The sequence below is a fragment of the Uranotaenia lowii genome, chromosome 2 (genome assembly GCF_029784155.1).
Source record: "Uranotaenia lowii strain MFRU-FL chromosome 2, ASM2978415v1, whole genome shotgun sequence".
Lineage (NCBI taxonomy): Eukaryota > Metazoa > Arthropoda > Insecta > Diptera > Culicidae > Uranotaenia > Uranotaenia lowii.
Genome location: NC_073692.1, coordinates 301,953,133 through 301,976,572, shown reverse-complemented (window position 1 = coordinate 301,976,572; position 23,440 = coordinate 301,953,133). Strand labels below are relative to the sequence as shown.

At 40.4% G+C, this 23,440-nt stretch overlaps 2 protein-coding genes across 4 annotated transcripts in view; one reads left to right on the top strand and one right to left on the bottom strand.

Annotated features, from left to right (window-relative positions):
- LOC129748081 (uncharacterized) overlaps nucleotides 1-23,440 on the top strand; it is a 205,799-nt gene that overhangs the window by 1,973 nt on the left and 180,386 nt on the right. Inside the window, exon 1 of one of the 3 annotated variants that reach the window (XM_055742557.1) lies at nucleotides 9,302-9,409. The exons of 1 other annotated variant lie outside the window; for it this stretch is intronic. The gene's annotated coding sequence lies outside the window, so the exon portion shown is untranslated. Of the gene's footprint in view, nucleotides 1-9,301; nucleotides 9,410-9,972; nucleotides 10,384-23,440 lie in introns of those variants that run through there. One more of the 3 variants, XM_055742556.1, reaches the window with a different exon arrangement.
- Nucleotides 3,184-8,484, bottom strand: LOC129742818 (uncharacterized). The gene has a single exon (XM_055734759.1). The coding sequence runs from the start codon at nucleotides 8,482-8,484 to the stop codon at nucleotides 3,184-3,186; it is 5,301 nt and encodes a 1,766-aa protein (XP_055590734.1).

Here is a 23,440-nt window from a genome sequence, read left to right as displayed (position 1 = left end):
AATGACTGGTATAGGGAAAATTTTTTATAACATAACATTTTTTACTTTTCACTTTTGATATTGTTTTGTTGTTCATTCGATAATATTTTCGTAGTAAAAAGGAATTATTTTTTCACCATGGGTGCAAGGAATCACCTCATTTTGGTATAGTTGACGATTGCGTGTATATCATAAATTGAATATTTAAAATGATTATCAAAAAATTTAAATACATTACCAATCCTTTGAGAAATGGATGTTAAATGGTTATGGGTTTTGACCAAGGGTGCACGATTTCACTTTGTCGTAGTAGATATTTTCTAGCACCCACCGTTCTGAAGTTTTTCTCCATGTGGCTTATAATGATACCTAATATTGTAGGTTTTAAAGCATATTTTTCCTATAAGTACTTTAAGCAATATACCATAGGTGCACGGATTCACTGCCATTCATCCAAAATCAGCTTTTTTGCATGCTCAAGGTATAGAATAATGGCATTTATGGATTCGAAAGAAAATTTGTGTTACATACATGGTTCTTCACTATGGGTGCACAGATTCACCGCATTTTCATCAAATATTGTATTTCTTTTTTAAAGTATTTTGACAAATCTTAACTATACCAAACTGAAAATGCAATGAACCAGCGCACCCATAGTGAAGAGCCATGTATAAAACACAAATTTTCTTTCTAATCTATAAATGCTGTTATTCTTTAACTTTAGCATGCAAAAAACCTGATTTTGGATGAATGGCAATGAAAACGTACACCCATAGTAAATTGCTCAACTTATTGAAAAAAAAGAAGAGAAATTGGAAAAGGGTTCAATGTTAGGAATTATATTCGTCAAGTTATATCGTGAGACGGATTACTATGAAAATAAAAAAAACTAAAATAATGAATCAACGTTGTTAACTTTATATGTTAATTTTTTTCTCCTAAAAAGTTTTTCAATTGATTCATATTGCATATCAAATCCCTATCATATGTATCTGAATTGTCAGCAAATCAGATTTAGGACTGACCGAGAACTCCTGGTCACAATCATTCACCACAAAGTGTATAAACAAAATTTTTTCTTCAGCATTTTAAAAGAACAATTTTTAACTTTTTTTTTGGTACAGTGTATATCAAGTGACATTTAAATTGATTCAAATATTCTCGTTTCCCAACATATCACTCATAAATATTTTGTGTTCTAAAGGAAGTTAAGAACTATTTCACTCTTTAAAATTTCTGATGGTGGATTCGCTGCCATTCCGTACACCCATGTTAAAATATCATTTCAATTATTCAGCTTCGTAACTTATGCCTTCAAATATGAAAAAATGAATACAAAATGAACAACTATTTTATTCATAAAAGCTTAGTGTAAAATATATTTATAACCTAAAATTACTCAAACAACTCGGAGGACATGTTTCAAATTTAACATAACTTTCACAAAATTCCACGCAGTTAGGAAAATAGCAACGATTGATTTTCACCTCCTTAAGTTTTTCGAACTGCCGTGTCCACTGCTGCCATCTTTCTCGAAATTCTTCTGAAATCCTCTCGTCCCAATTCGTTTTCGATCGCCATATGTCCTGGATCAACTCTTAGCCATGAATTACGAAAAAGGCGAGCAGTCCCAAGGGGTCAAAAAGTAACATAACTGCTCTCAGAACTTCTCGCTTTGTTGGATGTGGAATCTCCAGCGTTTTATTCATGGAATACACAAATACATCCTCTGTCGGATGCCACAGCATTCCTAGTACCCGTTATGCCTCGTTATGCAAGTTGAGATGTTTTATGTCCGCCGAATTTCGAACGCCTATTCGTTCCAGTAACTTTTGAGAATTAGAAAGCCAGTGGTGAATCTTAAATCCCGCTTGTGCATGAACATATTCCACCTCCGCCGCCAGTTTCACTCCTTTTTCTACTGTTTCTGTGCTATCCATCCAATCGTCGACGTAATGATGCCCAATTATGGCCTCTGCTGCCTCAGGATACTCGTTAGCATACTCCTTCGCATTGCGGTTTTTAATAAACTGGGCCGAGCTAGGAGAACACGTTGACCCGAAGGTGGCGACATCCATGAAATAGACTTCGATGGGATCTTCTGGAGTTTTACGCCACAACAAGCGCTGCGAATTTCGATCTTCTGCGCGTATCCGCACCTGGTGGAACATCTCCATTAAGTCTGCGCAGATGGCTATCGCTCGTTCTCTAAATCATAACAGAACACCCGGTAGCGAACTCAATAAATCCGGCCCTGTTAATAGCATGTCGTTGAGTGACACACCATCCACTCTAGCTGCTGCGTCACAAAATATTCGAATCTTCGAAGGTTTTTTGGGGTTTAGAGCCACGCCTAAAGGTAGATACCATGCCCGCCTTTCGTCCGCCGAAACTAGTTCCTCCTCGGTAGCCTTATGAATGTACTCTTTTTGCAAGTACCGTAAACTGGGGGAACTTTGATCACTTTTTTCATTCATTTTTGAATATTTTGGAAGGGGTTAGTTTTTCGTAATACCTAAAAGCATTAAAACCCTTACTGAGGTGAGGAGTATTAAACATAATCATTGATTGCAGTAAATTCAAACGACATTGGTGGTTATAATTAAATGTTTGTTACAAAACCGGTGTTGGGGTGCTGGGGTACCTTGGGTGGACTGTATGTTCCTTGGGCGATTCTGGGTGGCGAATTGGTAGGGCTTCCTTCAGGTAAGTACTCGTTCCGTACGGGGGGTTTTATCGGTGCCAATTCCGTAATGAAAATCCGTGGGTTTAACAATCACACAATTTATTGATCACAACTTTATTTGGGTTTTGGTACTATTTATTCACAACACATTATTTAGGAAAAATCAACGCTGAACTTTAACATTTATTACTACAATTTTACTGACTACATTTAACGATCATCTATTTCGAATGGCGAATCTACTTATTACTAAAGGACTGGATACAATACAAAAATGGTGTTGTTGGTAAGGGACAAAATAATACAATTTTATACTTTTTCGTCTTCTATCTCATCAGACAGGTGCAGCGATCAGCTGCTAATTAGAGATGTTGACAGTTCCCAAATGAATCTCCCTTAATCGTCCGTCTTCCTCAGTGACTCAGTGTTGTAAGAAGGGTCTTCGATACGCTCTCCAGTAACCCAACATCCTCGCCCATCCTGAAACCGCTTGCGTTTCTGAAAATAAAAGAACAATCTCACGAACACAAGGGGGTGGTCTGATCTGTCTGGTTTTCGTAGGAACGTGGGTCATCTTCTTGAGGCTGAAACGCTTCTGGTAGTATGCAAAGTTTCTCAATTGGTCGCGTAGAAGGTCCTGTAGCGGTCTTCAGAGTTACTACTCTCACAACACCGTCTGATCCTGGATGCAGCTTCTCAACTCGTCCCATCTTCCAGCGGCAGGGTGGTAGATTATCGTCTTTGATGATGACTAGTCTCCCAACAGATATTTTAACCGGTGACTTCCATCTCTTATACCGTCCTTGCAGCTGCGTAAGATACTCAACACTCCATCTATCCCAGAAATGCTGAAGTTTCTTCTGTAGAACTTGGCTCTGATTTAGTCGATTCATCGGTATCTCACTGTAGTCTCTTTCTGGTAGTTGTTGAAACGCCTCACCAATTAAGAAATGCCCGGGTGTCAATGGTTGAAGATTATTTGGGTCATCGCTTAACGCAGTGATTGGTCTCGAGTTCAAACAGTTCTCTACTTGAACTAGAATCGTGGTCATATCTTCGAAGGTAACAGCGTTTTCTCCAAGAACCTTGAGAAGATGCTTCTTGGCCGATCGAACTGCTGCTTCCCAAAGGCCTCCAAAGTGAGGAGCTGCTGGAGGGATGAAATGCCATTGTATATGGTTTGTTGCACACTCCTTGGACACCTTCTCCTGATGTTGACGATTACGCAAAAGATTTAGCAATTCTCGTAGAAAGTTGCGAGCTCCAACGAAGTTAGTCCCATTATCTGAATAAATATCCGAACAATGTCCTCTTCTCCCAGTGAATCGTCGCAATGCTTGTAAGAAACGGTCCGTTGAAAGGTCTGAGACTAGCTCGAGGTGTACCGCCTTTGTGCAAAGACAGATGAAAACTGCTACGTATGCCTTGATTGCTGGTCGTCTTGGTGCTAAGCGAACGTATACTGGTCCAAAGTAGTCTACGCCGGTCTTGGAAAACGGTCTGGATCTTGTTACACGTGCTAAAGGTAGTTCACCCATGAACTGCTGAATGGGACTTGGCTTGGAGCGGAAACACTGCTTACAGTTGTGTACAATCTGTCGGGGAACATTCCGACCTCCAAGTGGCCAATACTTCAAACGAACGGAGCTAAGCAACAACTGGGATCCAGCGTGCATCAACTTCTGATGATAGTGCTCGTACAACATAACTGTGAAAGGGTGTTTCGCTGGTAAGACTATAGGGTGTTTGGTATCTTCTGACGCCTCCGATTTCCCTAATCGGCCGCCAACTCGTATCAAATTCTCCAAAGAAATTCGAGGAACGAACCATCTTAGGGGTGAACTTCGATGAACATCCTTCCCTTCGGCTAGGCACTTCCATTCTTCGGGAAACGTCTCCTGCTGTATTTGGCGGATTACGGCGTATTCGGCATCTCTAAGCTCCACCACCGTTAGAAAACTCTTGGGATTTGTTTCGTTTTTCCTCAAAATTCGCATCAGTCGCATCCAGTATGCGGTGCTGCGTATAAGCTTGTTGAACGACGAGAATTTGCTAACGTATTCCATTCCGAAATCGGTCTGACTTGTTGTCAGGTTCGCTGCAACATGCCGAACTTCTGCATCTGCTACCTCAGTGCAAAAGCTGCTGGGTTGTTCCGGATAATAATTTTTCAGAAGCCATTCGGGACCATTCCACCAAAGTTTGTTCTCCTGGATCTGATCGGGATTTAAGCCACGGGAAATTAGATCTGCTGGATTCTGTACCCCTGGAACATGTCTCCAAACACAGTTCTCCGTCGCTGATTGGATTTTCGCTACACGGTTTGCAACGAACGTAGCCCACGTCGTAGGAATCGCCTTCAACCACTGCAGTACGCATGTTGAATCCGTCCAGAAAAACATCTCCATTTCGACCTTCAACGCCTCTCGTACCTTTCCGGATAATTCAGCTGATAAAAGTGCCCCGCACAGCTCCAACCTGGGTATCGACTGGCATTTCAGAGGGGCGACCTTCGATTTCGACGCTAGTAGATGCACGGAAATCTTTCCTTGTGGATCGATGCTTTTGATGTAGGCGCAGGCACCATACGCCTTCTCCGACGCGTCCGAGAAGAAGTGCAACTCCATCTTAACGAAATTCGGGATGACTGCACACCGCTGTAGCTTCAACTTGTTCATCAAGTGGAGCTGCCGATGGAAATTACGCCATTCTCGTTCAACTTCAGGTGGAACCGGATGATCCCAGCCAAGCCTTTCTCCTTTTTCGTCCAATTTCCACAGCCTCTGCATGAAAATTTTGGCAGTTGTGGTGACAGCTCCTACCATACCAAGCGGGTCGAATAACATTGCTATTGCCGACAGAATTTTTCGTTTCGTTAGCCCTTCGTTTTCCGGGGTATCCAATATGGTGAAGTTGAATCGCAAAATATCAGCTCGGGGTTGCCACACAAGTCCTAGCGTTCTGACTGCCGGGTCTGGGTCCAATTGAATTTCTGTCGTGTGCGGCAAAGCAAGGTCTTCCTCGTCTACTGGTCGCAAGGCCGTCGTCGAATTGGATGCGAACTTTCTCAATCGAAATCCACCGCTTTTCGTTAGCCCTATGAGTTGTTCGCAAAGTGTCGAAGCTGCTTCTTCGTTATCCGTTCCGGTTAAAACGTCATCCATGTAGACGTCTTCCATGATTGCCTTGGACCCCATTGGATAAGATTCCTGCTCATCGGTGGCCAACTGCTTCAGTGTTCTCGTGGCGAGAAACGGTGCCGGTTTGGTTCCGTATGTAACAGTGGTGAGTTCATACGTTTCTACTTCCTCCGAAGAATCCTTCCTCCACAGAATACTTTGTAGCGGCATGTCGGCACTGTCGATACCTATTTGTCGGAACATTTTCTCGACATCCGCGACAATCATTATCTGCTTCATTCGACAACGCATGATGAGGGCTCGTAGTTCGTCTTGGATCACAGGTCCTGCCAGGAGTGCGTCGTTCAGAGAAACGCCACTGCTGCTCTTACACGATGCATCAAATACCACTCGAACCTTGGTTGTTGTGCTTGCTTGTTTGATGACCGGATGGTGTGGTAAATAACAACGCTTCTCTGGGCCCACATGCGCCCTACGCATGTGCCCTAGGTCCACGTACTCCTCCATAAACTGGTTGTATTGGTTTCGCAACTCGGGATCTCTCGCCAATCTACGTTCCAAGCCATGCAGTCGCTGAAGTGCTATGCCTCGCGACTCGCCCATCGTCGAAAATACCTGGTCGTTCTTTGGTAAACCCACAGTATATCGTCCGTCAGAACTCCTCTGGATTGTGCGAACAAACTGCGCCTCGCAGCGTTGTTCTTCCGGGGAAAATGTATTCGGAGACCCTATCTCCTCACACGACCAAAACCTGGTGAGAAGTTCATCTAGATGTACTGTAGAAGCCGTATTACAAACGATGCGCTGAGTTGAACCCTGGTGTTCAACTGCTCCGGTGACTAACCAACCAAATACTGAATCTATCAGCATGGGCAATCCATTGCCTAGCGGGATTTTGTTGTCGGTTTGGAAGAACGAAAAGAAATGCTGTATACCAAGTACCATATCTACCGCCTTCGTTTGGAAAAAACCTGGATCTGCTAGTTCCACACCCTGTGGGAACTTCCATGATGATACTATAACGCTGGTAGTAGGCAGATCTGCGGTAACTGTTGGTAGAAGTAGAAACTCCATATTTTTTACGAAACTAGTTGTGCGTGACCTGACAACTGCTGAAATCTGGTACTTCACAGTTGTGTTTGCGTTGCCGATCCCAAGCACCGAGATATTTGAACGCCTTCGGGAGATCTTCATCCGCTGACAGAGCCTCTCTGTCATGAAGTTGCTTTCTGATCCGGAGTCTAGTAAAGCCCTTGCGTGGAAAGCCTTTCCTGTGTCGTCTTCAACCAAAACGACTGCTGTGGCGAGGATTAACGTCGACGAATGGTTCCTGGCAACATTTGAAGAGACTGTTCCCGTTGATGTATCTGTTGGCTGAGTTGACTGTTGACCTCTTCTGGGGGGTGTTGCTGTTCGTGGGTTCCGATATACTCCTTCATCTTCTCTGAAGCACACTAAAGTGTGGTGCTTTCCTCTGCATTTACGACACACTTGCATGGATCTGCATTCTGTAGCTTGATGACCACGTCGGAAACAATTTCTGCATAGAGAATGCTGCCTCAATAGTTTATCGCGAGCAGATGGACTCAATCTTAAAAACGTCGGACACGTGTAAAGCAGATGAGACTCTGGGCAAGCAATACACGTTACGGATGACACCTGAGCTGCGCTGTAGCTTGTTCTAGAGGCGAAGTTCTTTTTAAGAGGTTGTGAGAGTTCCAGCTTCGTATCCTGAGCCTTTGATGGTAATGAGGCAAGGATTTTGACTCGCGTTTGTAGAAATTGGGTGAGATCTTTAACAGTATCCTGGGTCTGCAGCGCGCTGTGTTCCTCCCACGCACGACGAGTTACGGGATCCAGCCTAGCGCACAATATCTCCAACAGCAACAGATCCTTGTAATCCTCGGCCTTCACCAATTGATCCAAAGTTTGCACCACTCGCTCGAAGCCTTCCAGTAATACCTGAATTTCCGATGACGATTCCTTTGTAACCTTTGGGAGTTTGAATAGGTTTGCCACTTGTCTGCGTTTCAAGACCTTACTATCGTTGTATCTCGTCATCAGTGTTTCCCAGGCGATGGTGTAGTTGGCCCTTGTCAATGCCAAAGGGTCGATGAGAGCTCTGGCTTCTCCGGCTAGGCATCCCTTCAGATAATGGAATTTTTCAACATCCGGTAAGTCCACCTTGGAATGAATCAGCGACAGGAAAAGATCCCGGAAACTTAACCACTGATCTATGTTGCCGTCGAACGTCTGGAGCCTAATTTGGGGCAACCTCACGTGTTCCGTTACTGGCTGAATGGATGAATCCATGATGCGGGTGGACTGCAGAACACTGGTGTTCGCTGCGTTGCCTTCTAACTCCTTGATCCGGTCTAACATGCTCGCCTTAGCATCGTAGAAGCGTGTGGTGAAGTCCAACCTGATGCTTGGACATGTGCCTTCCTTTGCCGAATACTCATCATGCATTTCTACATCCATGATAGCATCGTTGACCTTGTCCCACAAATCATTCAGCTTTTCCAACCTCACTTGGATTTGTTGAACCGATGTTACCTCCCCCAAAGTATTCGAGAAAATGGTTAGTGCTTTGAACATCTCCAGCATCGCCTTTAATCGAGTCTGAAGATTCCTCAGCGGTGGGTTCCTAGTAGACGATGAGGCGCCGGAAGTAGCCATGGTTCTCGTTGAGCGGTTGTACGCAGTGATTCACAATGATACAAACAACAGGTGAGTATTCGAACTAATTTCAAGCTTCGGCAATGGACATATACACTGTAGAGCTTAACTTACTTTAAAGAAACTAAAGTTGCACTCCTCTACAGGTATCGATCGACTCCCGAAAGCGTTGACGTGAACACGTGTGCGTTGTCTTCAAAAAACGTGGGTACGCTCCTCAATATGCGCCTCAATATACGCCTCAATATGCGCCGCGGTGGTGATGATTTGTTCTCAGACCAGATCAGTTAACAGGATACATACGAGAAAATATCGATGTAATATTCAAATTCGACCAAGCTTCGGCAAAGAACATATACTGTAAAGCTTAACTTACTTTTAAAAAAATAAGGCTGAACACCTTTACAGGTATGCTCGTCCAGGCCTCAAATTCCGAGTCGAGGAAAACTTCACGCCTCGTTTCCGTGTTTAAATTTGTAAATGACCAACTCGTCGATGTCCTGATCGAAAACTTGTTGAACGGATTCAATTCCAAAATATTCGAATCCAAATTTTTTGTTGACCGGTGTATGATGTTCGAATTGCACACAGTACCGTTAGTACATCATACAAAATACCGTTGCTCCAAATCAATAGCCAAACAGAAACTCATTCATGTGGGGATCGATACAATTTGTGTTCGTGAGATATGACAATTTTTATGTATATGGTTGTATGGGTGCGGTACAGCTTCAGCTGGCAGTAATATTTGGGTGATGGAATTAATTGCGTGTTTTTCACTCACCTCCGCGATCGGTGCTGTTTTTCGGTCGAAAAGTGCGCGTTTCCGTCGATTATTTGGCCGGGTGATGACAAGCGGGTGTTGTTCGGTTCGGTCGGGTTGTTCGTGAAACCAAACAGCAGCGGATACCACAGGTTCTTCCAGGTGAGTTCAAGGTTGGGATATGACCTTGAAAATATCCAGCGTCAGCAACAATGGCTTCTCTGTTCGATCATCAACCGTGAAGATGATCAATATGATTTATTTTGCTCGATCATGTGCATGTGGCAATCAGCCATTAAATTTCGGAAAGTGAATCAGAAATTTGCTGAAGGTGATTTCCGTAGTGCCGAAAAGTTATGTGGGGAAATGATTAAGTGCCGTTGCAATCGATGATGATCGATGATTGCTGATGTGCCGTCATCAATTTGCTAGTGGTGTTGGTGCTCGTTTCTCCCAAAGCTCCAAGCCGTGGGTAGTGGTGAGATTCGCGAGATTCGGATGCAGTAGTAGTGATGATCGCTGTAGCGTGATGGGGTTGGTGAGATGTCTCACGTGCGATGTTATGTTTACGAATGAGATGGGAAACAACGTTGTAGTAAACCAAAAATATCCAAGGCTTCGACTGAACATAAACTATTCTCGTGTAATTTACCTGAGAACCGTTTTTAGCGGCTAAATGATGGGTATTCCTTTCCTTCCAGGGTGGGTTGATGGGTAGGTAGGCCGGTGGATGATGAAGATTACTGGTTCCAGGTGATGTTCAGTGTCGATGATTTTCCGAAGATTCCAAAGGCATCAATCAACAGAAGAAGTGCTAAACGCAACGTTTGAGTTGAAAACGGCGATAGCTGACTTCTGTTGCACGGAGGTGGCTAAAGTCTACCAGCTAATAGTGAGCCGGTGACTTAGTGATGAGCGTTGATTGGTTGTGAGTTAATTGTGCTGATTTGGGGACCTTCTTCTAGTGCCAATTTTTCGGAGCAATGGCGATCGAAGTTGTGATTTCTGGCGGTGTTATCGGGTTGGGCTGGCTGATCCGGCTCGAAGGACCAAAATGTTGGGGTGCTGGGGTACCTTGGGTGGACTGTATGTTCCTTGGGCGATTCTGGGTGGCGAATTGGTAGGGCTTCCTTCAGGTAAGTACTCGTTCCGTACGGGGGGTTTTATCGGTGCCAATTCCGTAATGAAAATCCGTGGGTTTAACAATCACACAATTTATTGATCACAACTTTATTTGGGTTTTGGTACTATTTATTCACAACACATTATTTAGGAAAAATCAACGCTGAACTTTAACATTTATTACTACAATTTTACTGACTACATTTAACGATCATCTATTTCGAATGGCGAATCTACTTATTACTAAAGGACTGGATACAATACAAAAATGGTGTTGTTGGTAAGGGACAAAATAATACAATTTTATACTTTTTCGTCTTCTATCTCATCAGACAGGTGCAGCGATCAGCTGCTAATTAGAGATGTTGACAGTTCCCAAATGAATCTCCCTTAATCGTCCGTCTTCCTCAGTGACTCAGTGTTGTAAGAAGGGTCTTCGATACGCTCTCCAGTAACCCAACAACCGGATTTTGAGTTTCGGGGTAACTTTGATAACAATGGTTTTTACGTATCTCAACATTTTCAAATTTATTGTTTTGATGCTATTAAGCACAGATGGCTCAAAACATCGATAACAGTAATTTTTTATTTGGACTCAATTGAATTTTTCAACGTTTTCTTTCAAAAATAAATATACTCGAAAGATGGGCAATTTTGCTGCATACATTTAGGGGCAAAAATTATAAACATTTCTCAATATTATTTGGCCTCAAAAACAAATAAAATTTTACCTTCATGCAATTCCCTGAGTCCTCGTACTGTTCCCATGTTCTTCTTTTCTTCAAACTTAACCATATGATAGGGTTTTTAGCCATTTTTTCTATACGGGCTTTTTCATGGAAATGATTGTTTTTTTTTTAAATATCCGAAATTATCATCAAATGACCATAAAAATAACACTTAAACTTAACCTAAACCAAGAAAAAAGTTGAACTTTCACATTTAACAATCCATTTGCTCCTAAACGCTTAAATTTGATCAGGAGAGATGTTTGTTTGTGAACCTTCAAAAAACCAGATATTTCAAGATTTTAAAATTATATTTTACTTAATATAAAAAATCTCCTAATAAAAACCTTGCTTATTTGAAACTCAACTTACAAGCTTTCAAACATAGTAAGCAGTTTTCAGATATTTTAACTTCATACTTAGTTAATAATGATTATGTGTAAAAATTTCATGTTGATCAAAGTTACCCCGCTGATCAAAGTTCCCCCAGTTTACGGTACTCCGCCATCTGTCTCCTTACGCTCTCTCCAATGATCGGATCTTTCTGCATTCGTCGCTCCAAACATCGTAGCCGCCGTTCGGCCATAGCTCGACACGCAGGAAATTCAAAATCGTCGTACTTCCAAATGAGGCCCGTCTCAAATCTTTGACCGCAACAAGTCGTGGTCTCCTCCATGATTCTAATCGCTCGTTCATCTTCCTTTGACTTGGTATATTTGCTTCCAGATTTCTCTACACTTTCTGTCTGACCTTCACTAAATTCTGTAATTTTTCGTCGCAGTTGCATTCGCAGATGTGGAATGTTTCTGCTTCAGTCGTTATTTTTCCCGTAGCGCCGTAGATCGACTATCCTAAGCGACATTTCGATGCAATAGGATCGCCAGGAGCTCCTTCTCGGATCTTCAACGTTGTCCCAACATGGGAATTATCATTTCCGACTAGAATCCTTGGAGTAGCGTTGTTATAATCCTGTATTGATAGTCCTTTAATATGGGGGTATTCTTGCACTAGCTTAGCGTAGCAAACCGTCTGTTTCGGGAGATTTAAGCTAGAAACCGTACGTACGTAGAGTGGAAATTTTTGCGATTTCGATGTGGCTGAAATGGTCAAGCTGGCCAGCTGGGATTCGGCTTCACTACGTGTGATGTTTCCCGTCCATCGAAGGCAAAGTGGAGCTAGTTCGCCTTTGATGTCTAACTGCTTCGCTATATCTTCGTCCATCAGCGTCATGGATGGACCGTCGTTGATGAAGGCAACAACTTCTATGGATTTGCCGTTCCCGTATAGAGTTACAGGAAGCATCCGAAAAAGCGCAGATTGGCCGGAACGATGATGATTAATTACCGCTTCTATATGTCCCAGCTGATTTCCGCCTGCTGCCGTAGTCAAGTGTAGTAGGGTGTGATGTTTCCCATAACAAATGTCTTTGTCGCACAATTTTGATGATTTACACGGTCGTCGCCCATGGTATTCTAGACAGGTTCGGCAAATCCCTAACTCCTTTATCTTGTTCCAGCGATTTTCGACGGACAGCTTTCGAAACTCACAACAGTCTTTTACGTGATGTGACGGGTCCTTACAGATGAAGCAGGTAGGATTCATTGATTGCTGAAAACTGTCTTCGACGGCGTTGGTACTTCTCTCAATGTCAGCTGGTTCGTATCCGGATGATGAGTTTTCCTCGGCATGTGCTCCACAGAAAGGTTTCAAACTTGGTTTGTCGGTTTTACCGCCAATCAACGAGCTCGTTTTGGCACCTGGTAATTTCGACTTCATTGTTACTTTCGTCGCGGCCGATGCTAACCGTGACACGTACGTAGAAAATGTTTGATCTTATTCTTCTCCATATGTAGCGCCCATTCCAATTTCATGTCATCTGGAAGCTTCTGCACCAACTCGAATAACAGTGACGGATTATTCAACTGTTCCGTTTGATTAGCAACTACCAAATGCATGCACAGATTCTTCACGACTATTCCAAAGTGAATCAGGGTCTCTAAACGGTCGTTTCTCGGCGCAGGAACTTGTCGAATCTTTTGTAGCAGTGAGTAAACCAATAGCTCCGGTCTTCCATACAGCATTTGTAGGGTATCGATAATGCTCGGGACGGCGGCAGGTATCATCAACTCGCACTGAACAGCTTCTTTGGCTGGACCTTTTAAACTGCTCTGCACTGCCCCTACTCGCATAACAGTCCCATATGAATTTTCGTCAATTTTCATCTAACCTGACAGTTCGTCATTTTGAACATAGGGCTTCAATATAAAACAATAAAAAAAGAGATTTTGTTTTAGAAATTTCGAAAAAAAATATCAACTTGGGACTGTCCCATACGGAATATACCCGCATAACAGTCCCATATGTGAAATACCACGAATTTGGTTACTTTTCAATGCTTCTTTCGGCGAAATAGTCTTTGATTTATTGCTTTGAACCATTTAAAAAAGATTTCACTCACTCGATGTCGAGTAAGAAGGAAGGAATGTCTTCCTAAGCGAAAAACTATCAGATGTAATCAAAAATCGTATAAAGATTCAACTTACAATGCGGAGTTCACGCTATTTTTCCAAAAGTATGTTTCTTTTAATGAAAATTGTATTGAAAGGTTAAAAAATGATAAAATTTAAGTCTTAGGAAGAAGCTTGGTGAAAAAAACATATTCTGTATGGGACTGTTATGCGAGTAGATTTAAAAAAGGTTTGAAATATGCTCGCATAACAGTCCTATAACGAAAAAAATGGTGCTCCTGACCCAATTTTGAAAATTTCAGGTATTACGATTTATTATGACAACCTAGAACACATTCCATCTAATGTTTTTCATTTATGCTGAAAGTTGAGGTCACAATTTCAAAATAAATTCCAAAACAGAAAAAGCTGATTTTCTCGCTTGCTTGTTTTTGCATATGGGACTGTTATGAAAGTAGGGGCAGTGCAGCCTCATGAGATTCTCGATGTCAGAAAATCCGCAGGCATCTGATGTTGTCTGGAACGCGCTGATGAATTGTGGCCACTCTACTGGGGTGCCATCGAACACTGACAACTCTTTCGGCATCACCTGACGGGCTAGCAGCTGTTGATGTGTCGGACTACTCCTGGAATTGCTTCTCGAACTGGGTTCGCCTTCGGTTGACCGGTTTCCAAAATACTCCATCTCCGCACCGCCGCTGCTTCTCACTGCACTGCCTGGATTGATTTCTTGCACTCTTCCACTAGAGGTATGTTTTTCAGCTTCTATATTCTGCGCACTTTCATCAGGAGCCACTTTTGATACAAAATCGGGATAAGAACGCGATGAGATGTTCTGCGGAAAAGTTTTCAAGTTCCCTCTTCAAGTTTATTGTGCATGTTTATTATGAAATCCATCAACTATCAAGAAGTTTTAGGACCTTCGCGATGTGTTCCAAGAGGGAGTAGCTAATCAAAACTAGAAACTGGATCCATTTCCTGTCTTCTGGAATGCTGTCCACAGACTAATTGCTGTCGGCGTCTCATACTTACCAGGGATGGAACCTCGGAATCATCTATTGATGATTGGTATCAGGACAACGTTAAAGCTAAGTATTCTCTTTTTTTTATACAATCAGTTAATCAAAACTTGTAAACTTTAATACTACATTTTTTTCAATGTGGAGAACTATTCACAATTTTTGTGCCACATTTATAATGTCACCAAAAAATCATTTCGTTATTTTAATAGAAAGATTCTGATTTTTTTCAAACCACCAATTATTTCACCAATTCTAGTTATAAATTCAATCAGTTCTATCATGTATGGGATTAAAACTTCTCCCTTTTCGGTTTTTTTTTCTTGTATCGAAACTTAACCAAGAACTGATTTATTCAATAACATGTTTAGAAATTCCAAATTTCTCTTCAATCTTTCCTTTTTCAAATGTCCAAAAGTATAAAGTATGCGATATTCATTTATATCATCATTTAATCAGAAATAGGACACAAGTTAAATCTTAATTTTTCTGATAGAATGCGGCAAGTCGATACATGCATCTTTCAATCAAAATTGATGAAAAATTACTATAATTTTTAGTTGTTATCACATTTTCTCCATTTCCCTTGAAAAAGTCATCCAGTTTTTTTTTTTCACTATTCAAATGTTATATATGATTCAGAATATCAGTTCAAATACCACTTCGAATTTTGAATTATGTGAGCAGACACTATTACAGATATGATGATGGAAATCAAGATTGTACGATTTACTTCAAATGTGTTTCAGTCACAATCACCTTTCAAAATGTTGTTTCTTATCTAGCTAAAATGTTTTTATAAATCATAAATTATATTTCAGGAGAAAAAGCTATCAACATAACACTAGTCAAAAGTGTTTCCTATTTTTTTTTTCCTTCCCCCCAACATTCCCAACCAAATTTTTTTTGCAAGGATGCAGAGGTGACCTCGGTCCTTAGGCTCAAAGTTGTTCTTTTATCCCTTTCTCATTTTTCCTAACCTATCTATTGACTACTAGGACGTGGCCGGCGCCGTTATTGATGTTTAAAGAGAGAGCATCAGTTTTGTGCATTATGAACGTGCCAATCCCAGGTTCCGTTCATTTGACCTATGAACAAAATTGATGGCCTCGGTCAATCACGGAGTAGCAACCATTGGCGACGTGGAACTTGTTCTACTGAGCCACGCCTGCGATCATAGAATCCGAAATGTATTAAATTGTTTTTAAAACCAAATTTAGAAATTAAGCGCAGAGTATACTAGAATACTCTTTATTCAAACATATCTTAAGGAGCATTTCGAGTTCAATGATTCAAGGTGGATGTGAGTAGTCAATCAAGCTAAGCTAAGCTAAGCTAAAATCGAGATAAGAACGCGATGAATTTTGAGGCAGATACTGTGTACTCTGTCGTAAATCGGATAAAACTGGTTTTGGCAGAAATTCGTTCTCTACGCGTTCGATATTATCATGCCTAATAGGGGAAATGTCTAACGAACAGTTTTGGTTCCGGAAGGCGGAAATGACTGACTTGTCTAACTTGTCGCTAACTCTCTGGGAGGGAATTTTAGGAATCGCTCCTGTATTTTGAGACTGCTTAAAATTTCCTAAACCCTGCTGGTAATCAAGCTTGTCTGCTAGCATCTTAATGTTTCGTCGCCTACCTTGCGTTACGTCGTTCTCGGGAATACCTGACGTCAAAGGTTCCGATGTTGGTCTCTGGAGTTGCTGCATAGTCGAAAACCCGCCACCTTCACGTAATCCAATCTGCCATTGCTCGACCCCACATATCGCTGACCTGCGACTTTGAGATGCGTTCTCAGCTTTTTCAATCTCCGCTTCAAGTTGTCGAAACTTCTCGCGATGAAACTCCTGGTCCAGTTGGAGCTGACGTTTCTCGAATTCCAACTCCTGTTCGGCAAGTTTGGCTCGACGTTCCATATCGAGTTGCTTCTGCAGCAAAACTCGTTCGGCCTCTAGCTTTTTCAATGTCAAACGTGCCCACTCTTGAGCTCGTTGCGCTGCTCAAAGACGGTTCCGCCTGCTCATTTCGTTCGTTTTCTACGGCCGCAACGACTAGGTCCTTTCCGGAGGCTTTGCACATCGTACAAACAAAGCTCTTGCCGCAGACACTGTCACCTACGCCCGCACATTCATAGTGGTACCAATGGTCACAAGAATCATACATGACCATCTTGTCCGTATCCAGGTTTGTACATGCCTGACAATTCGAAATACCACCTTGAGCATTCGATATTGTCGCATCTTCCGTACTGCGGTTAGCGCCATTCTGTGGTTTTCCGGCCGGCATATTGGACAACAATTTTTTAGATTTGTTGGGGGGTTTTTGCCACCATTTTTGAGCGAAAATACACCGCGATTCTGGGTGTGAAATATAGCTAAAACTATACATTTTTTTTAGAAACAATTTAGTAGATTATAGGAAAATATGTTACTCACAATTGATGGTGTCCTACCCTCGAATTTACAAATTGTGTCCTCTTATATTTCGGATTGGGAAATCACCTATTTTTATAGATTTAATTATGGTAAAAGTTTCTAAGTTACTTATTCAAATATTTACCTACAGAATGTGTGGGTGTTTACTACTTTTGAAGGGAAATTAAAGTTTTATTAAATCCCAAGCACACTGTACGTTGTTTTCCGACAAGATGATAATCCAAATTTGATATTCTTATATTTCTTCCCCTTATTTTCCATATCAAGAGAAATGTCACTTTCAAGTCCGCGAGCATTAGGTTTGTTCAGCGAGGTCCGCCAGTTATGCCGTAACACTGTTTAAAACTAATATCATAAGGCAAAATTAAAAAAAAATCATGCTCGTTTCATGTCGCACATTATTTTGATTTATTTTATAGAACATAAAAATGTGACAAAAAAACGTTGTTTTCAGATGTTGCAAAAAACGAACGGTTTTGTACGGATGTTGCCAAAATCGATTCATTTCATATTTAATTTATAACTTTAGATTTCAAATGAGTAAAACAATAAAATCTCACCACGCTAGCCGAGATTTCATTCTTAGTCTTGTGACAATTCCCAAGTTTATAATATGGAGATTTCACATTTCTATGCAGGAACTCAGTTGCATCTTGCTTTTCGTGTGTATGTTTCCGAATGGAATTTAACAATTGCTTAAGAATCAGCACTGAAAATTTTCACTTATGCACAAAAAACGTGTCAGTTGATATCTTGAAATACAATCTGGGAATGCAAAAAAACGGATTATCTCGCACGAAAACAGTCCCCTTCCAATTAGTATAATTTAAGCTTAATTGAATCAAACCACTAGCAGGATCGAAAACAAAAACATTGCCCCGGTACCACATTCATTTTACCCACACATACACACACATTAATCCTATTTCTTCTTGAAACTTAAGACTCAAGCCATTAGCGTAAATCAAAAAGTTTATTTTTCCACCCGGTGGCCGCCGGTATTGATCTTTTTTTCAGCTGGCTTACCCGGAACAAACCTAAGGATTCGACAAATTCTCTTAAAAAATAAATGTGTGTATGTGTGTTTATGTCTGAAGATCTAGCCGGATATGGAACAGTGGTCGCATGAAATGACCGTTGACCAGGTCGATTTTATGGTAAAACTTGCTTAAGGACCTTAAATCTATAACTAAGTTGGGATTAACAACCCTAGAAAAAGTGAGTTTTATGTGGCAGAAAAGAGGTATTAAATTATTATGCTTTTTTGGCAACTCTTTCTCCAAATCTTGTTCGAATCAAGGTCGCTTTGTAAGGTCGCTTTGTTTTGTTTTTGTGTTACTCTAGCGTCAAAAAGTCAAACAGTTTATTCAAGCACTTTACAGTTCATCGCTCCGGAAAACACTCAGCTTTTCTTGGTCCTCCGCCATTGCATTGTCTGCTGCAACCCACGACTGCAATCAGAAAACAATTGCAAGGAAAACTATCTTTCCGCACTTGGCAACTTTCTACTTTTGTTCGCCAGTCTGTTATTGAGTTACAGTTGTATAATATCATTTCAATGATTCGTCTACAATTTAAGGGGTGGAATTTTTTTTTTTTCGAAACAATAAAATGTACTTTTACAAAACCTTTTAGTCTTTTTATCTCTCTTGTATTTACGATTTTTCATATGTTGTAAACAATTAAAAATCGTCCGAAAAAGCATTCTTGTAGTGTGCATTATTTACCCACGTCTTCGTCGTCGTACAATTGTTTCGGTTCGGAAAATTACAGCTGGCATCTTGGAGCATTTCCGCCCGAACGGGTAAGAGCTCTAGAAATTCCCACAGCAACGACTTGCTTACCTAGCAGAAGAAAACCCAGAAGTTGGTATACCTATCCGTAAATTTCTCCACTCGAAAAGACAACAGCGCAGCGAACGTCTCGAATTTACTAGCACGTTTTGTTTCCTCTTTTTTTTTTCGTTGGTTTGTTTCCATCCATGTTTGCACACACGTTCCCAGTACCTATAACGAGCGGAAATTTAAAGCTCGCAGTTGTCGACGCCATTGCAGAGCTTTGCGACAACTTTTTGCTTCGATTATTGCATCCCTGTGGAGGACAGATCCGATATTTTACGGTAGATTCAAGACACATGATCAAATTTGTGCAGATTTCTCTATGTTTGACAGTTTGGTATCTTTAGAGATTTTGACAGTTATGAAGATTTTGCAGTATGACAAGTTTAACAACTGGCGTATCAATTTCAAAAAAAAAAAAAATTCAAACCATTATTTAAAAAAAAGACCCGATTATTTTTCTAATAAACTTATTTTTTCAAAGGTAGTAATCATCAGCCTAATACCACTGAGTCAGTGGCACTGACCATATTGATGGGACACTCGATTCCGTTTGTTGGATAATTTTTCCCGCAGAACGCAATATCGATTCCAGAGTGCGCATCGATCGCATTTGATGAAATGCTATTCCAGTTGGAAAGTGCCTCCTAATTTTCAAGGGAAAATAGTCAATTTCGATTATACAATCGGGCTTAATAGGTAAACTTTTCCTACAGGATTTTTTTTGTCAAATTTTGCGAATTTCGCAAAACCGACTATAGGGGGCAAAACCCCAGAGCCCTTCGACTCAGTCGCGCTGTTTCCTGCCTGCGTCTTCAGTCGTCCTGGCCCCGAGTTCGTTGGAGGTGATAAGGTTCTCCAGGCCTCTTCTCCAGGCAAGTACCAGTTTATGTTAAGAACATGCCCCTCGCGTATCCTGTTTCCACTCTACCACAGATGCACACCGTCAAATCTTCCGGACCTCGTTAATCCTTCGACTTCTTCTGGGCCTCCAGCACCGGGACGCAACGAACTAGGAATTACGGAGACCCCTGAGCCCTTCGACTCAGTCGCGCTGATTCCAGCCAGCGTCAACAGTCGTCCCGGCCCTGAGTTCGTCTGTGGTGAAGGGGTTCTCCAGCCTGCGTTATCTGGCAAGTATTATATCACCGACAGTCCTTCTCCGCCTGATGGAATTTGCCTTTCCAGTGATCGTCGTTCCTGTTCTGCTTCTGAATCAGCCGACTCGATTAACATATACTACCAGAATGTTGGTGGTATCTATGTGATTTGGCTATTCACGAGGAATCACCCAACATACAGACGCTGCTGCTTATACCTATGCATCAGCAAGATTGGCTACTCACTGAATACTCGACCGAGAGCTGCGTACATTCACGTTCACAGAATAGCAGTTGGATTAGCTACAATCCATACACGCTCCGAGATAAGCACTCATATAGGCATAATGTATTCCACACATCTTCCCTCTTCTCCCAGGAAAAAAAAAACGAGAGAACTAAAAAAAAAATCTCTCTTTTTTGTAAACTATGTACCAGCTTTAAAAATCATAAAGGGCATAGATTTCTATTCTCTATGTACACTAGACTAGTTCACTTTTCGGTTTTTTTCGCAGATCAAAGCCGGACTCATATGGGTTGTTCCTCATGCATTTTCAAGTATTTCTGCCAAATTTGAGATCTTTTGAACTAGTCTCTGTTCTGCGCAATGAGTTTTTGTGAAAAAAGACCATTTTTCTTGAAAATATTCTTATGAGAGTTCTAGCAAGCCACTGTTAATATTAATCGATAATTTTATGTTGCATGGTGGTTGATATTATAACCATTTTTATGAATCTGTTCTAGATAATCGTTCAAAACAAACCGAAAAAATTTAAAAAATCATAAACTACCAACTTGTACAGAAATTTTACTTACAAGTTGAGAGTTAAAAATCTGTAATAAATCAGAAAAAAATTTGTTTCACAAAATCTTTTTTTATTAAGATAGCCCTGTTTATTACCATTCATTTGATGCTTAAAGTGTAATTATCGCTAGAATAGGAGCAAAGTTATTCAAATATTCATGCTCCAGTCTTTAAATCATATTTGAGTTCCTATTCAAGTTTTAGCTGCATGCAACATGAAAAACGTGGCATCAAGAGGACTTGCTTACAACTTGATCAAAGCGCGCGCTTTTTTTAACTCCTGGCCCCGTCATGGGGTACTTGATTGAATTAAATATCCTTTCTTGTGCACAAGATGGTGTGGAGCAAACTTGAATGAAAAATATATTTTTAAATCAAATTTGTTGCAAACATCTTTAAATAACTTGACCGTTATACAACCAATTTGTATATTTATTGCATCAATAGAAAGGTAATAAAAACGACTAGCTTTACAAAAAAAGATTTTGTGATACAATTTTTTTTCTGATTTACTACTGATTTTTAACTATCAACTTGTAAGTAAAATTTCTGTATAAGTTGGTAGTTTATGATTTTTTAAATTTTTTCGGTTTGTTTTGAACGATTATCTAGAACAGATTCATAAAAATGGTTATAATATCAACCACCATGCAAAATAAAGTTACGTATTATAATAACAGTGGCTTGCTAGAACTCTCATAAGAATATTTTCAAGAAAAATCGACTTTTTTCACGAAAACTCATTGCGCAGAACAGAGACTAGTTCAAATGATCTCAAAATTGGCATAAATAGTTGAAAATGCATGAGGAACAACCCATATAAGTCCGGCTTTGATCTGCGAAAAAAGCCGAAAAGTGAACTAGTCTAATGTACACTATTGATTGCTCCCGAAGGTTAAATGTCTTCGTCTGTGACACATATCGCTTGGAATAATATTCTCATCTCCTTTCTAGAACGCTTAAGGCGTTGAAACCGTCACAAATAGAACTCTGATCACACTGACATGACAGTTAGAACAAAACGTCGATCATTTTTTTTTCTAATTTTGCCTCCTGTCGCCGGTATTGCAATCCTTGCAAAATTTTAGAAAAAAAAAATCTCCCTTAAAAGTGATTGCACTCTGAAATCGATATTGCGTACTGCTGGAAAAATTATACAACAAACGGAATTGAGTGTCCAGTCAGTGAATGAAATCTGGAAACCTATTCATGTCTTTGTAGCAAAAGCAGGCAGTTTAGCATTCGAGTTTCCCATTTGTAATGCAAGAATGTAAGCGCCAATCTACTGTTCAATATTTAAAATACATACACCCATTTTGTTAAAGCATACTGCCCTTGGCACACTTTTGGCGTACCGTACATGACGCTAATCCAATTTTATCTTTTTGCAAGTAATTTCTCATGTTTTTTTTAAATTCCATATTCATAGACTCTAAGCAACGCTGGCTTATTCATTTGTTAATCAGCTATTCCCTCACAAAGCATTTGGCATCCCTAATATAGATTAGCAGGCAGATCGAGAAAAAGAAGCATTAAGCATATTCAATGACTATTCATTATCTTAATGTGATTGAAGCCAAATACCATTGGAAGTTAACCGATATGTGTCACAACGTTGTCCTTCAAGCTGGATTCGATTTTTTTCTACCTTCATCATATTTGAAAGTGATCAAATATGAAATTTCCCAAAGAAAACAACTGTTTAAATTTAAGAAAAAACAACATTTCTCTCTGAAGAAATCATTGAACCAAATTTACTTTCATTGTTCCAATGAAAATCATCTGTAATGTTATGATTTTTTTTAAACATAAATAAAAGCGTCCGGACTAGCATCTGTCGCAGAAAGTGATGCAGCATTTCGCTCTAACTTTAATTATAACGGACATAAGTAGTAGGTTTCCTCTGATCAGTCAATATCAGCGCCGGCGACATTCACTGGCAACATTTCGTGTTCACGAGACATCTATCACAGGTCTGCCGATTGACAAGATGTTTTCTAAATTGATATGACATTTTTCATCGTTGCAGGTCGGCAAGATCCTAATAATCTGAACACAGTTTTTATTGCCTGCTAGATGATTGCCGATGAAGCTCCTCATTTATCTGGCTGCATTTCGATAACAATATATATAACAACTAAGTACCTACCATTCTGATGTAATTGTAAAAATCACAAGATATGCCCATGATGGACGTCGAATCTTTCCTAAACAACAGAGCTCAATCTCATTAATCGCGCACAGCCTTTCAACTTAGGTAGTTCTGTAACAGATTTTGTTTATGTCAGGAGAGAAAATAATTGATTCTTCCTTTTTTGTCAAATGCTTGAAAGCTATCAAATTTTGCATTTCCTGGCCAAGTTGTCTGTCAATACCTTCAAATAATCTAAATATTTTCACGGAAGTCTTTTAACAATCAGAGTCATTGGAAAAAATATATGTTATAAAAGTACATTGATTTTAAAATCATGGAATATGTTTTTTTTTTAATTATTCATACCGCATAGGAAATAAATCAAATTTGCTAAATTGAATGTCAGTGCTATAGCAAATGCTTGTTAATATTGATTATGTCTATAGCGCTACCACGGAGCTATTATTTGATCCAGTGTCGGTAAGCTACGAGTTCAGAATTATGATTTTAGAAAACAGTTATTTTTTTTTAATCTCGTAAG